The sequence below is a fragment of the Lepidochelys kempii genome, chromosome 1 (genome assembly GCF_965140265.1).
Source record: "Lepidochelys kempii isolate rLepKem1 chromosome 1, rLepKem1.hap2, whole genome shotgun sequence".
Classification (NCBI taxonomy): domain Eukaryota; kingdom Metazoa; phylum Chordata; order Testudines; family Cheloniidae; genus Lepidochelys; species Lepidochelys kempii.
In genome coordinates this window covers 152,933,237-152,949,540 of record NC_133256.1, presented here as the reverse complement: position 1 = coordinate 152,949,540, position 16,304 = coordinate 152,933,237, and the positions used below count along the sequence as shown (strand labels likewise).

At 40.2% G+C, this 16,304-nt stretch overlaps 1 protein-coding gene across 17 annotated transcripts in view; it reads left to right on the top strand.

Moving 5' to 3' along the window:
* CASK (calcium/calmodulin dependent serine protein kinase) overlaps positions 1-16,304 on the top strand; it is a 425,127-nt gene that overhangs the window by 310,595 nt on the left and 98,228 nt on the right. For 9 of the 17 annotated variants that reach the window (XM_073358759.1, XM_073358780.1, XM_073358753.1 and 6 more), the window contains 2 exons: positions 4,677-4,745; positions 6,193-6,314. The exons of 1 other annotated variant lie outside the window; for it this stretch is intronic. In XM_073358759.1, the coding sequence (XP_073214860.1) occupies positions 4,677-4,745; positions 6,193-6,314 (191 nt within the window). The remainder of the gene's footprint in view (positions 1-4,676; positions 4,746-6,192; positions 6,315-16,304) is intronic. 7 more of the 17 variants (XM_073358793.1, XM_073358785.1, XM_073358766.1 and 4 more) reach the window with 1 other exon arrangement.

Below are 16,304 nucleotides of genomic sequence, written 5' to 3'. Positions count from 1 at the left end.
GGGTCGGAGCAGTCCAGGGGATGGAAGTGATCTTACAGGTTCCAATTTGTATGGCAGTATGACAGTTGGAGCTAATTGAAAATTTTACAGTTGAACAGTTTTCTGTCAAAAAATGCTAGTTCTGCATTATCGGAACGTTCCACCACGTCTACTCTTCAAGTCACGCCGTCTTCAAGTGAGCAGGGCTTGCTTTTTAAGCTCCTTCCTGGAGGCCTACCTCATGTTCCAGGTATCTTAATTTGGGCTAATAGGGCCTTCAATAGTGCATTAACCCCTTCTTGACTTCCATGGAGGCTTGTGTGCCCCATTATACACCAACCCTTTTCAGAGTGTACCTAACAGGCTCTATATGTTTCTTTCCCTGGGGTTTTGAGATTTCCACACTCAGTCTCCAACTCTCCTTCAGGTTAACTAACCATCATGGGCAGATGACCATTCCCTGAGTTGCCTGATGTTCCACAGTCAGCTGTTCGTTTTTCTCTCAGGGTTGCTTGTGGAGCATGTTCTGTGGCCATGAGTTGTTCTTGCAGAGGGGCTGTTCCCTGACTCCCCTTCCACAAGTGAACACTACTTTCACCTCAGCCACCCACATAGGCCCTAGCCTGCTTATGAGAGGCTGTAGCGACCCACATATCTCCTGCTTCTGCATGAGGTACTGTCCAGATCCCCACTGTACGATGTTCAGTCTGTCATAAGATTCCACTCCTTGGCATTCTTCCGTGCCTGGAGCCCAGCTAATTCTTGCTCCAGCATCAAGCAGTACTGTTTCCCATACTCCGCCTAGACCAGGGATGGGCAAACTTTTTAGCCGGAGGGCCACATCGGGGAATAGAAATTGTATGGCGGGCCATGAATGCTCTCAAAATTGGGGTTGGGGTGTGGGCTCTGGGGGTGCAGGCTCTGGGGTGGGGCTGAGGATGAGGAGTTTGGGGTATAGGAGGGTGCTGTGGGCTGGGACCGAGGGGTTAGGAGAGCGGGAGAAGGATCAGGGCTGGGGCAGGTGCGTGGGAAGGGCAGGTTCCGGCTGGGGGAGCGGGCTCTGAGGTTCGGCTGGGGATGAGAGGTTTGGGATGCAGGAGGGTACTCCGGGATGGGATCGAGGGGTTTGGAGAGCAGGAGCGGGGCCAAGCCGCATGGTCCGGCCCCCAACCCAGTGCCCTGGCTGGAGCACCAGAGCGGGGCCGAACTGCTGGTGTGGCCCCTGACCCTGCTCCCCAGCGGGAGCTTGCGGGCTGTAGTTAGCCCACCCCTGGCCTAGACCCTAGATTGTGCTAACTCTTGTTTCAGTTTTGTCATCTGTTTAATGATCTTCTCCTGGGAGGTGCTTATGTTCTCCAGCTTTTGTTGGCAATCTTTCAGCTGTTTCTTTACATTTTTAAGATGATGAAGGGTTTTCTCTCTGCCCCATCAGCAGTCTGAACTTGAACCTCCCACTTCCTCCACTCCTCTTCCGATGGGCCACTGATTTTCTAAGCTGTTGCTCTGGATTCATGACACCTTTCCTTTCCACCAGCTTGGGTGCTACTTTTCTCTACATCAGGGCTGGGAAACCTTGCCAGTCACTTCCAAAGCTCACAAGCCATGGAAGATCCTTTACTACCCTCTCCAGCCCTGTATTCCCAGCTCAACCTCTGCCATGGGTGGTGGTAGACATTTTCTCACCATGTGCCACAAGCAACATGCATGGGGAGATGCCAGTCCATCCTCTTTACCAAAACTCCATTTTCCGCAAACAAGAGTGTGCCTGCAACCTGAGTTCATGAGATATTTCACTGGCATATCTGCAGCCAAATTGGTACCACATACCGCTGAGTCCCATTGCCATTCGGAGAGGACCCCAGGCCACAAACGTGGCTGTAAGAACAGTCCAGCTAATCATATTCTCGTCTGATGTTCCTATGCTTGAGCATCTGAAGCATACCATTGGACTTCCTTGACCACACCCAGACGTGCTTCTGCTAGATTGTAGGAGTGACTGGGGCCTTGGTAGCTCCTATGCATCCCCCCATTTTGGGCTACTCAGGGACCCTCTCCCATTGAGGTCTACCCTGCAATTCCCCAGATTGGGATATCTCCTCTTCTGGTCTCCCCAGGGGCCACTTCTAGTCTGCCATACCATTCAGGCCACTTGGTTCCTTTGGCGTCAAAAGAGATTTCTTCCCACTCGGGGGCCACACCTGCTGAGGCACCCTAGAATTGCCTTACCCAGTTTTGGGCTCCCATGGATAGAACCTTCAAGAACTGTCCTAGGACCACTTGAAAGAAATTTTCCCTGTGGAACAAGTCTCTGGGATTTCACTGCATGATCATTATGCCCATAACCTCTAAGCCAGTACCCTTGGTCATGCTCTCTGTAGGAATGGTTCAGCCCAAAAAAAAGCTGGTATACTTCCACTGTCAGTCCCCATGTATCCAAGAGAACAGCCTTTACCACAGGATAGGAGCCTGCCTGTTTGTCAGTAACCATGCAGTAGGCTCCTTGCATCTCTCACATCCAAAATGGTGCTCTGGGGGCCTTCCAAGTAGACTCTTCCCAGCCCCCTGCACTGGCCACTTGTTCAAAGGTACAGAGAAAGATCCTCCTGGTCAGGCTCTGGCCCCACTGTTGTTGCCAGGCAAGGGACCAGTTTGGCCAAGCTACTCTCTCCAGTACTAGCCCAAGCCCCCGAAGCAACTTGGTCAAGCTGCTTCTGAAGCCACTCTTGTTGCTGGAAATGGGCCTCCTGCTATGATTGTTGAGTGGCAAATTGTGCCTCTTGCTGTTTCTGCAGGCTCTCCATCAATTGCAGGAGCAGCGTCTGTGTCTTTTTGTGCTGTTCCTGCTGCCACTGTAGCACGGCTGTCTGCTGCTGCTGCACAGTTACCAGTGGTACCACCTCCTACATCTTTCCTAATTACCCAGGTTGGGAGGGGTGTCAGTCAGTACTCGCAAGCATCAGTTTCCCCTCAATTTCAGGGGCTGATCAACTATTTGCATTCTCCACCATGTGTTACTGCATGTCTTTACCAGAGCTCCCCCTTCTGGCATTGTGTGGTGCAGCAAGCACTTGCTTCAGTTTCCCAGCTGGTCCTGCTCTGCCTATGCTCTGTCTTCTGGGTTACAAAGACTCAGCCTTCAGGCTAGGTCTCTGACAGTTCTGCTCCTTCCAGGACAATCAAAGTCCAAAACAAGTGTAAAGCAACATAAACTAAATTCCTTTGGTAACTCTGCTAGGCATAAGTCTTCCCCAGTCCCTGGGCCTACCTAGCTTTTTCTTCCACAGTGCTTTCCATCTGCTCTCTCTGCTTGCCCCTTCCAAATGAGCAGGGCTTTTCTTTTTAAGCCCCTCCCTGGAGGCCTACTTCCTGCTACAGGTGTTTTAACTGGGGCTAATTGTCCTTTTGTAGTCCATTAACCCCATCCTGCCTTGTGTAGAGGCTTGTATGCCCCGTTAAAGACCCTTACATGGAAAATTTCATATGTCCCACTTTTGTTCCAATTCTGAATGACAAGAATTTCAGACATGAGAAATTTTCTGGATGACAGAAATTCCTGTTCCGACAGCACTCTAATGACAATGTTGATTCAAGGTTATTGATGGAGGGTAGCTGTAGCACACAGGTTACATCTACACTAGGAAAATTGGGGTCTGTACTTCTCCAGTAGTGTAACTCCACTGGGTGTAGTAATTATGGAAATTTGTATTGTAAATAGGATTCAGGTTCTAGTGATATTTATCTTTTATTTATTTCTTTAAATTTAAATAATAGTAAAAACGGATCTATAAAAGAGATTTAGGAGGACCTTTATAATCTTACGATAGCATAATAAGCCAGCAGTGTTAAAAAACAAACATTCAAACACAAACTAATTCACTGGGAGGTTGAGTTGAGTTAATCAACTACAGAAAGTTCCTTTCCACTCATTATCTCCAGGAGTATAATTTTAACCTTCTCCAAAAAGCCAGAAATAAATGGTTAGATAAACTGGCGGTGAAAATACCTGAACCCTGTCTGCCCTACCCCTGTGCTGTTTCTGCTACTGGTGGAGTGCTAGTGTAGGTAGGCTTTGGTGTACGTGTTCTGGGTCCTTCACCACCATCTTGATAAAAATTGTTTTAAAATGTTTAAGGGCGCTTTCCATATGGTAGAGAGACAGACTGACTCTTTCTAGGGATTGGTGAACTAATTCAGATAAAATAAAAATCCACCCGAACCTTCTTGTCACCACCTCTTGGGGTGGTCTCTCGATGAGCCTCAGTTTCTCCTGACTGGTTCGCCTTAGTTTGCTCTGTCAGGTCAGTTCCTGGACCCTCATCTCTAATTAATCCTGTCAGCCCTTCACTTTTTGGGCTTGTAGTTCCCTTCGGTCTCCTGGAGGCAGCCTGGTATAAAGCTGTCACCACCTTGCTATCCCAGGCCCTTCTGTCTCCCTTTCCTTGTCTGTACTCTCCCCTTTATAGCAATCTTGTTTCTTCTATTGCCTGCAGCTCAGTGATTGGCAGCTCTAGCAGCTGCTAGGGGTGTGATCAAGCTGCTTGCTTGTAAACAGGAGACTGTCTATGCTCAGTATGGGGTTTGTAGACCCTGTTACGCTTCTTCAATGACTCTCTCAAATCTCAACCATTGTTTAGGGTCTGATAAAGCTGAGTTAACATTGTGTGCTTCTAATTTTCATTCTTCTCTCCATTTTCTAGTTTTGGGGAAAAGTGGAAATACTATGAGAGGGGCTCCTTTCACAATATTTATGGCTCTTGTGAAACCAGGTATTCTAATAAGAGATCTTGAATCTCATAAGACTTCTGACCCAATTTCCAAACTATACATGTTAGACATGTTTGTAGACACATCTTTTTGTGGTAAACCCATCATTTTCTCTGATGTAGAAGATGCAGAAATAGTTTTCTGATGCCTGCGATCATGCTGCTCTACTGCCTCAACTCTTTTGCAGGCAAGTTTTGGGGGAGGACATATATTAAGTAGCATGGCAAGATGGACACTTAGATACCATGGCAGAAGGCACAGTTTAAAAGCCTAAGTAGAATAGAACACACATGCATTGATTTGGGGCGTCAGAGGAGCCATCTGCACATCTCTTAATCACTCACTTTCCAGATTTATGGTGGGGGAGAAGTCCTTGGGGGTCGTGGATTTCCCCTCCCCCGAAAAACAATAAACAAAAATCAGTTGTTCAGAGAGATGGATGGATGGGAGATGCAAGTATTGTTGGACAGGGTAAGGAGGTCTGGAACTTTCAGACATCCAAGGGATTGTTGATAAGCCATTACTGGAAACCCTACAAAGTAATATCTTCCATTTATTTCAAAAAGTGAATAATGTAATCCTCTCACTATTCTCTTGCGTGGAAACTGTAAGGAAAAATCTTGTTAATAATTGCACTTATTGTGATGTGAGGTTCCTTATACCACTACTTTTCTCACTTTTTGTCCATTGAGCCTAGAAATTCTTAAACTAGTCTTTTGTATGTTCTAATATGAATGATCCCAGTTTTTCAAGGATATTTTTAGGAGAAAAAAGGTGGACTAACTATTTTTAACATAACTGAAAAAGAGAAATTTTTAAGACAACTCTTTTTTAATTGAATATACATTTTAAAAATTCAGACTTTTTTACACATTCTGTATGTTCATTACTGTATGTTGGCAAATAAGACTATAAAAGCAAGCTGCATAAATGAACATTTTGAGGAGAAATGAGGGAAATATAGAATGACAATTCAAATGATTGGGATTGACCAATGATTATTCGGCTGTTCCTCATTTACCGGTTCACAGTTTATGTTCATACACTTTTTTTCTAGATAAACAGCTGGATAAAGTGTCAAATCTGCAGATATTTTCAGCTAATTATAGAAAAACTCAAGAAGAACTGTAGGTTGTAAAATGAAGCAAATGCAGTGTGAGCATTCTGGTAATTCACCTAAACATCCATCCCTATTGTTATCTCATTTTTAAAAATACAAAGACATTCTTAGAGCTCTCTTAAACTGTTGCTTGTGAATAAATGAAGATATATACTGTACTATTAAATAACATTAAGTTCATTCAGTGTGTTCTTCAATAAAGGTTCTAGCCTTTTTAAAATCCTGTTTTAGATAGTCACAGTGAATGAAGTGTGAGATTCCTGTTCCAAAGGTCAGTTTACCATGAGTCTTTGCTCTACTGGTTTATTTTTCTGCTTGTTTGCCTGCAGGAGCAGTCTCTCAGGTGCTGGACAGCCTGGAGGAAATCCATGCACTTACAGACTGCAGTGAAAAAGATTTAGATTTTCTACACAGTGTTTTTCAGGATCAGCATCTTCACACACTACTAGATGTAAGTATTTTTACAATAGAAATTTGAATATATTTTCTTCTTTAATAGCTAAATATTTCTCCATTTTTGATAGAATTTTAAATTCACTGTGTAGTATTTGCTTCTTTTTTGTGTATCCTGCTTACTTTTGATTTTGTTACAAACGAGAAAAAGTTAATTTAATAAGTGGTAAATGTAAGAAATTACTCAAGGAAGACTTGATATTAAAATACAACTATTATAGTTTATCATACTGCATAGTGTGACTTTTAAAAATGCGATTTTTTTGCACAAGTGATTAATGACTTGGTTTGTGAGTTTACACATGGAATAAATGGATAGAGTTAAAAATATTCTGATTCACAGAACAACATGGCTCTTTTGTTGATGTCTGACTTATATTTTGTCTTCAAAATTTGAATTATGCAGATTTATACTCCTTTTTAAAGTGATGTATTCTGAGACCTTTTTACCAAAGTCTTAGTATTTGCTTAGGACAGTGATTCCCTAACAGATGAGGAAGTGGAGCAAATCCTTTTCATGCATAAGAAGATTATGATGCAACCCTTATTTGAAATTAACTTGCACAAGCCAGGTGGTAGCCTCAATACTTTAAATGAAACTTCTGCAGGTCATTGGATGTCAGGTCTCATGTTCTTCTGTACCAGATATGGACTTGCTTATACATGCCAGGTGTGTTCATCATAAGATCCTTTAGTGCTCTGTCTGGAATGGCTGAGGTCCGTTTAACTAAGGTATTTTATACACCGTGCCATCTAGGGGCTGAACGGGGTAATACAGTTTAGCATTCCATTACACCACCTCCTGTAAGCTCTACGTTCCAACCATTTACAATATTTACGCTTTTTTACGCTATCACACTGTCTTTGAGGTTCAGTATGAATCAGTCTCTCAAATGTCTCTGAATCATACTGGTTTTCTAATTACACGACCCTAACGTGTAATAACTTGGGTCACCTGGCTGTCCGTTAGTTGCAACAACTGGCTGTAGTCAGTTTGGAATCTGAGTCGTCATCTTGTTCTGCATCCACCATCTGTAGATTTTTTTCTGCTGATGGTTTTTTCTGAGGAACAAACTGTAAATGTCAGCAATTTCTGTTGAACTCTCCACTGTTGGTCTCGATCACATATGATCTGGGCAGTGAAGTCTTTTTCTTTATAACAGCTGAAGTTGTCCCTCCTTTTTCTCCATTGAGTTTGACATGAACTTGGTCACCAGTTTCTAGAGCTGTCAGTTCTCTGATTGAGTGTTGTCTGTTGTAAAAGTGTTTATAGGCTCTTTTTGCCTTTTTACCTGATTTGGCTAGTCTCTTCACATTGGACCACTTCGGAGATAGATTCTGTTTCAGAGCTGAAACAGTAGTTCTGAGTTGTCTTTTCATCAGGGACTGTGCTGAACTATATCAAGTATCTGCTATTGGTGTTGATTTGTAGGTCAGAAGAGCAAGAAATGGATCTTCCTGGTGTAGGATTTTCTTGGCTGTCTGTAGAGCTCTCTCAGCCTCTCCATTCGCTTGTGTTTAATGTTCGGAATGAGTTAAATTTTGCTGCAGTGAATTGTGGTTTTGTCCATCATTAGTTGTTCTGGAATTCCAAAATGGGCAACATATTATGTCTTTAAAGTATTTTGTTTCTATATACTTGGAAAAATAGTCCACAATGACCAGGTAGTGATGTCCTCTGAATTCACATATGTTTGCAACTAATCTATTCCAGTGTGTCTCTGATAGAACTGCTTGTACGCTTCATGATCAAACATTGTCTCTTAAGTTGATCTATACTGGATCTTCTTTCAAAAGTTCAGTATAATCAAATCCTCCATCAAGTTCTTTCTCCTTTCTCTCTAGGCCCCTCATGGCTGCCACACTGTGGCTGAAAAGATTGTTGGTCTTTGATCCTTTTGAACACTGCACTCTGAATGCATAGTTTTAGTCTTTGTAAGCTGTTTCTGTAGTGAACTGGCCTGTGCAGTTCAGAATACCTCCAGGGCTCATCAGACCTGTGTCAGATGACTTTAACTCTGGGTGGGGTTGAAGGTGATTGAAAGTCCCTTCTGGCATGACTGTGAAATTTCAGCTCCTGAGTCAATTTTGAAGCCAATAGTCTTGCCATGAATATTCAGTTTCACTCTCTAGGCAGGCTCTATGTCATTGCAAGTGATAGGTCAGAGAAACAATGGTTCTGTATTGTTTGTAATATTAATCAACTCCCTGACTTTCTTTTGTGTAGCAAACAGCTGCAAAACACCCATATTTCAAGCATTTATTACACCATATGCCTCTGGCTGGATGTGCATCATCTCTATGGATATGACTTTTTCTACAATTTGTGCATGTAGGCTGGAGTTTGTCCCTCTTAGCCTGGGAGTTCTCACTCCTTGTCTTAGGGGTGTTATGATAATGACTTTTAACACTCAAGTGTCTATTTATAGCTTCTAAGCTAGCTTCAGGTTTTTCAAGTTGCTCCTGTCTTTTGTTCTGTGGTTTGACTAATTCTGACAGCTTTGCTACCTGTAGAGCTGTGGTGGCTAGGGTAACATCTCTCTTCATTTGTAGTTGCTGTGAAAGGCTTTTATCTGTTAACCCAATAACTACCCTATCTCTGATATTTTCATGTTTTGCATTCCCAAAATCACAGTTTTCAGCCATTGTATGCAGAGCTCTTATAAAACATTCAACATTTCCTCCCGTTCTTGAATTTTCTGGTGAAAACGTGCTTTTTCATAAACCACATTTCTCTGAGGTATAAAGAATACATCAAAAGATATCTGCATTTCATCAGTTTCCTTGTGGAGCTTCGTAGCAATACGAAATCTTGCAAAATATTTTTTCCAGTCTGCCCATTCTGAAGGTTTGACAAAGCTGAAGTTCTCAGTGCCTCAAATAAAGGTATGTTGGTGAGATCCTGCAATCTTTCTTCCTTTTGTCTGCAACCTTTGTTGCTGTTTTCTTTCTGTTTCTGTTCTTCGTTTACTCCTGACACCATGTCATGTTCTTCTGTACCAGGTATGGACTGGCTACAGTGCTTGCTTTTACATACCAGATGTGTCCATCATAAGATCCTTTAATGCTCTGCCAGGAATGGCTGAGGTTTGTTTAAATAGGGTATTTTACACAGTACTGCTAGTGGCTGAGCCGTGTAATACAGTTTAGTATTCCACTGGAATGGAAAACACGAGGAGCTGGCTGCATTTGTCACGATACTATCTGAATGCCTTCCAGTAGGCCATTAAATGATGTGACTAACATCTGTCACGTGGCTTTGTGCTGTCATTCTCTCCCCTTCAGAGAATTGTGTTTTACAGTGGTGTTTTGTTTTGGTGGGAGGTATTTTTCTTCCCTCTCCCTATGGGCACATCAGTAGCTAGAAAAATATATACCAAAATTTATGCTAACCCTTTAAATTCTTGGAGAAAAAAGCCCAAATATCCAGGTCCTCTCTGATCTTGGCCTTTATGCTGATGTGATAGTGAGGTGGGTGACTGTCTATTACGGAATATAGCTATTGGCAGAACATGCAGCTAGATGCAGCTATTTTACCTGAGAAGGCCTACATGTCCAGGAACACTTTCGGTGACCTAAGTACGAACTTTCAGGCCACATGTACCCCCATCACAGGTTTTTCTCAGTTTACATACCTTTTTGCAGAATGGGGAAGCCAAACTTTGTAACAGATAAATAAAAGTGGTACTGAGACCTTTTCATTTTTAACCAGGGAACACCTTACTGCTGGGTCAGATCCTAAAGTGCTACAAGGAACATTAGGCAGTTCCCTCATAATCTGGACCACCCTTGAATAATTCTTGTGGCTGTTTTCTGAAACCTTTTCAGTTTTTTGACATCCTTTTTAAAGTCCAAAACTGGACAAGCATTCTAGTAATGGTGTAACGAATGCTGTATAAGATTTATATGTAGCAAAGGACTAGCATGTGTTCTTGTCTCTCAGAAGTTCTTTTCAAAAGCCTGGGTAGTTCTGTGAGTGAGATTGAGGCAGAAAAGGCTCAGTTGAAAGGTACATTAAGATAGTGTTTTAATAGAGCACCATTCTACCAGAATGTAGTTTAATTTTTTTACTGGAATATGTTGAATAAGGGAGAAAAAGACCCCACCCATTGCTAAATCTTTGGGGAGCCATGCTGACACAAGTCATACAAAACAAAAATTTTAATCTTTAAAATCTTGAAAGAACACAGAACAAATTCTTTTTAAAAAATTAAGTAAGCTTTTTATTTCAGTAAGGCAGATTAGGCAGTTTGTACCTCTGCATTGATATGGTGCCGTTTTGCCTCAGGGAAGGTCATGTTCTGTGTTTCACTGGCAGTCTGTCAGAAAGAGTTTGTTCTCCTTGGAATGGTTTGGGTCAGAGGGACTACCAGAACAAACTTTCTGACCCATTATCTTCTGCTGAGTAAGAATTTTACGATCTGCTGTGAAGTTCTTACTGTCAAATGAAAATGTCAGTTGAATGAAAAATTGTGCTTCCCACTTCTTGGCCTTTTTCCATATGTTAAATTTGTTCACATGTTCCTCCTCTTTCTCAAGAGTTGTTCTTATTTTTAGACTAAGCATGTGATTTATCATTCCCTCTATTGGAATCTCTTCCCTGGCTTAAACTAAATCGTGTCTAAAGGCAAAAGAGAGGAAGGATCTCTATACAAAGGAATGAAAGTCATCCCTTCCCTTTTAGTTTCTCAGCTAATAAAGATCATACATCAAGCGGGGATTCTTTTTTTATAAAGTTACTCATGTAGGCAGAACAGCAGAAAAGTGTGTTTTCTGCTATTCCACTGATTGAATTCATTTATATATGTCTATTTTAAAAGCTATTTTAAGAAAAAGCTCTTCTTGCAGTGTTAAGAAACTCATCTGTTTAGACTTATTCCAGTGGTAAAGGAGTTCAAAACAAAAATGCCTTTTTAGTCCTGTTAATTTACAGGATAATCCATGCAACATAAAATATAGATCTATGAACTGAGATGTCTGAACTGTAACTGTAGCCTTTTAATTATGGTCATATTTTTCCTAGAACCAAAACTGTATACTGTACCTACTCTTTGTTGAATCACCTACTCTTTAAAGATCACCAACAAGTCTAATTAGCTTATTTGTGTATGTTTTTAATATTACTTTTTCTCCAATAGTTTTCTAAGTTCAGAACGTAAACTATAGACTAGTATGTTGTGGTATAAACAGAAGCACTAATGTGGAGAGTGGAAATCCAACTTTTTTTTTCATTGCTAAGTAAATATCTGTGAAACTCTCAGACATGTATATATCATTTGTGAGCTAAAATATCAAATACAAATTCAAACGAACAGCGTATGCAACCTTTGCTATGCCACAGCAACGTAGATCTATTCCAGTTAAGTTTTTGTGTCTAAACTTTTGTGTACAGTTCAGAGGAAAAAAAATCTGAAATTGGAGTTTCTGTAGTGACCAATTTAGATGCGTGTGACGAAGTGTATAATTCAGCTCTTGTTTCCTGCAGATAGTCAATTACAACTGTAAAACAGGAAAGCTACTGGATGTATTTTTTAATGAGGTTTTTGTCCCTGTTAGGGAACAGTTGTCATTCTCTTTTTGTAAAGATCAGGATCCTGCACTGATTTGGGGCCCAGTTCTGCAGAGCACTAGTGCATCTCCTGGAAACGTCTTTCAAAATACACCTCTACCCTGATATAATGCGACCCGATATAGCGTGAATTCGGATATAATGCGGTAAAACAGCGCTCTGTGGGGGCGGGGCTGCGTGCTCCAGTGCATCAAAGCAAGTTCGATATAAAGTGGTTTCACCTATAACGCGGTAAGATTTTTTGGCTCCCAAGGACAGCTTTATATTGGGGTAGAGGTATAGTTCCCATTGTATGGTTGTCAGTAGTCATACAGAATCAAAACTAATTTTTTCAGAAATAGTTTGATAATTCCAAAAACCCCAAATGATTCATTACAAAGGTATTAGATGTGTTTACAATAAAGAGAGGGAAACAGCTGTTTTGGGGAATGTACAAACAATACAATCAAATTTAATACTTGATATTTTTTTTAAAGAATAAGAGTGGTTTTAGATTGGACAGTGTCAATTGCATTACACAGGGAAACATGTCCTTCCCTCTCTTTTGGAAATGTGAAGTTAAAAATTCTAATGAACCATGCAGCACATTCTTGCATCCAATTCAAGCAGATATTCCTATTTTTATGCCTATGGAAAGCTTTATGGACTGATTCTGATGTCCAGTTTAGTTCATAATGAATGTAGCATTATTAATAAAAAAGTAACAAACATAAGTAAAGAATACAAGTTATTTAATGAAAAAACATGGCACAATTTAATGTAGTAGAACAGGTTTTTATTTCTACCAGCAGATTTTAGATACCTTATCAAATACGTTGATTAAAGTATTTTATTGACTTTCAAGAGGTAGATACTGCAAAGCATTGCGCATTGTGTATGTCAGCAGTATTGACACAGCATGAATGTAGTTACTGATTTTGGAGATATTCATGAATGGCTATTTTTTACATCAGTATGACACAGATTTTACCCTAATGATTAGTTGTTTTAAAGAATACCTTGGGCATGACGGCTTTGCCTAAGGGTGGATCTTAGCAGAACATGTTTCATCTATATGGCTAGCTGAAATGAAGGCAGGTTTGCTAGAAGGTAAAACCAGAAGCTGCCATTACACAGCGGCCTGCATTGAAGGCCACAAGTAAAATCTCTCTCTTGTTGAGTCAAGCAGTTTGGTCACCTCTCAGGGACAGCTTTTGTGGGTGATTCTGAATACAGATGTCCTTCAATTTACAAGTGAAATTTTCACTCAGCAGGAGAACAATATCAGCTTTTGTGTGTTTGGGGCCAGTCTGTGCTGCTAGCTTTGTCTGTCTGTCCTAAGCCAGATAGCTCTAGGCAAGTTTATTAATTACTTACCTAAGAATTTTGTGTTGTATCTGCAAACTTTAAGGTAAGTGGTGTTTATGTTTCTGTACTTATATCTGTGATAGAAAAAATTGCTATAAACTTCAGTGGAACTTTATTAACCTGTTTGCTAGTATATCACATAAAAAATTAGTTTGTGAGAGAGTGAATAGCCATGATGTATATATTGTAGTGTTACCAAGTATCTGTGTGTACTTGACTTTGGTCTGTAAGTTGTAGCCATTTTATTGCTTTCAGAGTTTTTTCATTTATATATATAAATAATGCATATATATAAAGTACATTGATTTTAAGGGTTCTTGCTCCTGTATCTCTTCTTCTATGTAGTTAATGGTAATATTTCAAAGGAAAACTAACACCGCACATTTATGGAGTTCCTCTGATTAAATGTATACTTTTGAAGACTATGTTTGGTCTTTTACTGTTAGGTTTTGTTCTTTGTTTATTTTTCCCTAATCACAGCCTGATGTTAGCACTAATAAATTCGAAAGTCTCTTCCAAAAACAGTAGTCATTTTAACCCTTTTAACCCTGCCTACGTTTATCACCAAGATTATTACGTTTTCTGAGCAAAGCATAGTATGTTACCAAATTGTGCATTTTGGTGAGAAATAAAGTGGCAGCAATCAGTTCTGTTTCCAGAGAGGAGTTTTTAGTGTTCATCCCTGAGTGTAAAAGAAAGAGAGAGAGAATATCCCTAAATACCATTTTACTAATGGATTTCCTAAACAGTACCGAAAATAAAATCTGGTATATTCTGATCAGCCTTGAATGGTAATGTTTGAATCTGTTCTCATTAACTTGACCTTATTTTTGTGTGTTCTGTATTGGAACCACACTCTTGTTCTCCATGTAATCACTTTGTGTGGTTCAAAGTCATTAGTTCAGCATTTGTTTTCACTACTTTGAATGTTGTTCATGAGTTAGATGTCATAAACAGGGCTTGTTTTAAGTGGGTCATTAATACACTCTTTTTGTGTAATTTGAGGCACAAGAGCACTTGTATTAATGGCACTTGCTAAACCCCATCTGGAATGCATGCATACACACCTATATTTTTCTTTAAGTTATCCTTTCATTAAGTTGTAAGTTCACAGTAGAAAGGAAATAGAAAATATTTGTGTTTTAAAATTAAAAACAAAAACAAAATCTGATCTACTGGCAGGACAGCACAGTTATTTGGGGAACTTAGTCTGTGTTTTTTATTCTCAGCCTCACATTGTGGGGGTTAGTCCTTGTGCTACTTTAGAAGTGGTGTTGACAGGCAGTAGAGTGAGTTGCTTGAAAGCGTCCTCAGACTCAATGATTGAATGATCACCACAATGAAAGTTTTATCTGGAGCTTAGGAGCATAAAATTTAAATGCAGTCTGAAGCAGGGGTGCAAATTACCCCATACAGAGGAAAAGAAACAGTAAAGACCATATTTACTGACGTTTTTCCCAACTGAATATAATAATTATTTACAAGGTCTTCATTTTCAGCTTCTTTGAACTTTTATCCTCCCATCTTTTTTGATGGTTAAAAATCCAGGCTTTTTTATTAAAAAATAATGTGTGTAGATCATCTCCCAAGGATTACTCGTGGGGGAATTCTGCATCAAAAAATGCAATATTATTCATATTTTATTTGTCAAAATAATGCAATATAATCACATCAATGTCACTTATTTTGGTCATTTATTTAAAGAAAAAAATCACAATAACTGTTCAGGATTCCCTATACACATGAAAGTTAAGTTACAAACACTTGGTAACCGATACCCTACATTCCAGTTATAATCCTGGATTTTAATTTAATTTACATTACTTTTATTTTGGTGTTTGGTGTTCTGTAAAGTAGAATGTCACTTTAAATTGCTCAGACTTTCACCCATGCAAGTCCTACAGTTTTGCTAATCATTGTCCTGCGTTCATTTTATTGGATAAGTAAAAAAGATCCTGAGCTGTAATCTAACCCCATTGTGCCTCTCTGTCACAGGAAAAAAAGCAAGAAAGCATATAGACCTGTGGTGGGCAACCTGTGGCCCATGAGGGTAATCCGTTAGCAGGCCGCAAGACAGTTTGTTTACATTGACTGTCAATAGGCATGGCCACCCGCAGCTCCCAGTGGCTGCAGTTCGCCATTCCCGGCAAATGGGAGCTGCGGGAAGCTCTGTATGACTATTATTTTATTTATGATGATTCTCAGTCCTCTTATTTCTTAATAATCCATTGGGTTTCTAAAACATTTATCAACATAAAATCTAGGCAGTGACCTAATAAAATCTAACTTTATAAAATATATATTTAAAACAAAACTAGCATTATTTTATTTAACCTTTCCCTACTGGCCTGATGTCATCTCTCCCTGCATCCATTATATGTTGTTGTTATGTCATTAGAGTGACAAGGTGGGTGGGGTAATATCTTTTATTGGACCAACTTCTGTTGGTGAGTAGCACAAGTTTTCGAGCTTACACAGAGCTTGAAAGCTTCTCTCTCTGTCTCTCTCCAACAGAAGTCGGTCCAATAAAAGATATTACCTCATCTATCTTGTCTCTCTAATATCCTGAGAGCAACATGGCTATAACACCACTACATATATCTTTGTCATGTCTAACTCAAGGCAAACCTGCAAACCCTATGTGATATAATGCGTAGTCTCTTTGATTTTCATAAGTGTTTGCAGGATTGGGCCCTTAGATCCCAAATTTACAGAAACCCATTCAGTTGGCTCACCTGTACTCAGAGTTCCTTTGACTTTAATGAGGTTCTGTGCACAGAAGTTCATCCAGATGTTTCCTTTACAGGTTTAGGGATTGACATTGTAAGCTCCTCAGTGCAGGGACCATGACTTTTTCCCCTCTAAAGCTATACTGCGAACCCGAAATGTTCAAAAATCATGTCATGCCTCAAAAAATCATAGGATTGGCTGAACAAAGGTTCAGACAGACAGAGAGACTGTGGTTTGGACCAGGAATGTATTCTGACTGAATTGATTTGCCCAGTTATACTTTGTCTTTATACAGGTGCCCTAGTGCAACTACAGAGATCTCACTGTCGTTCAGAGTCATCT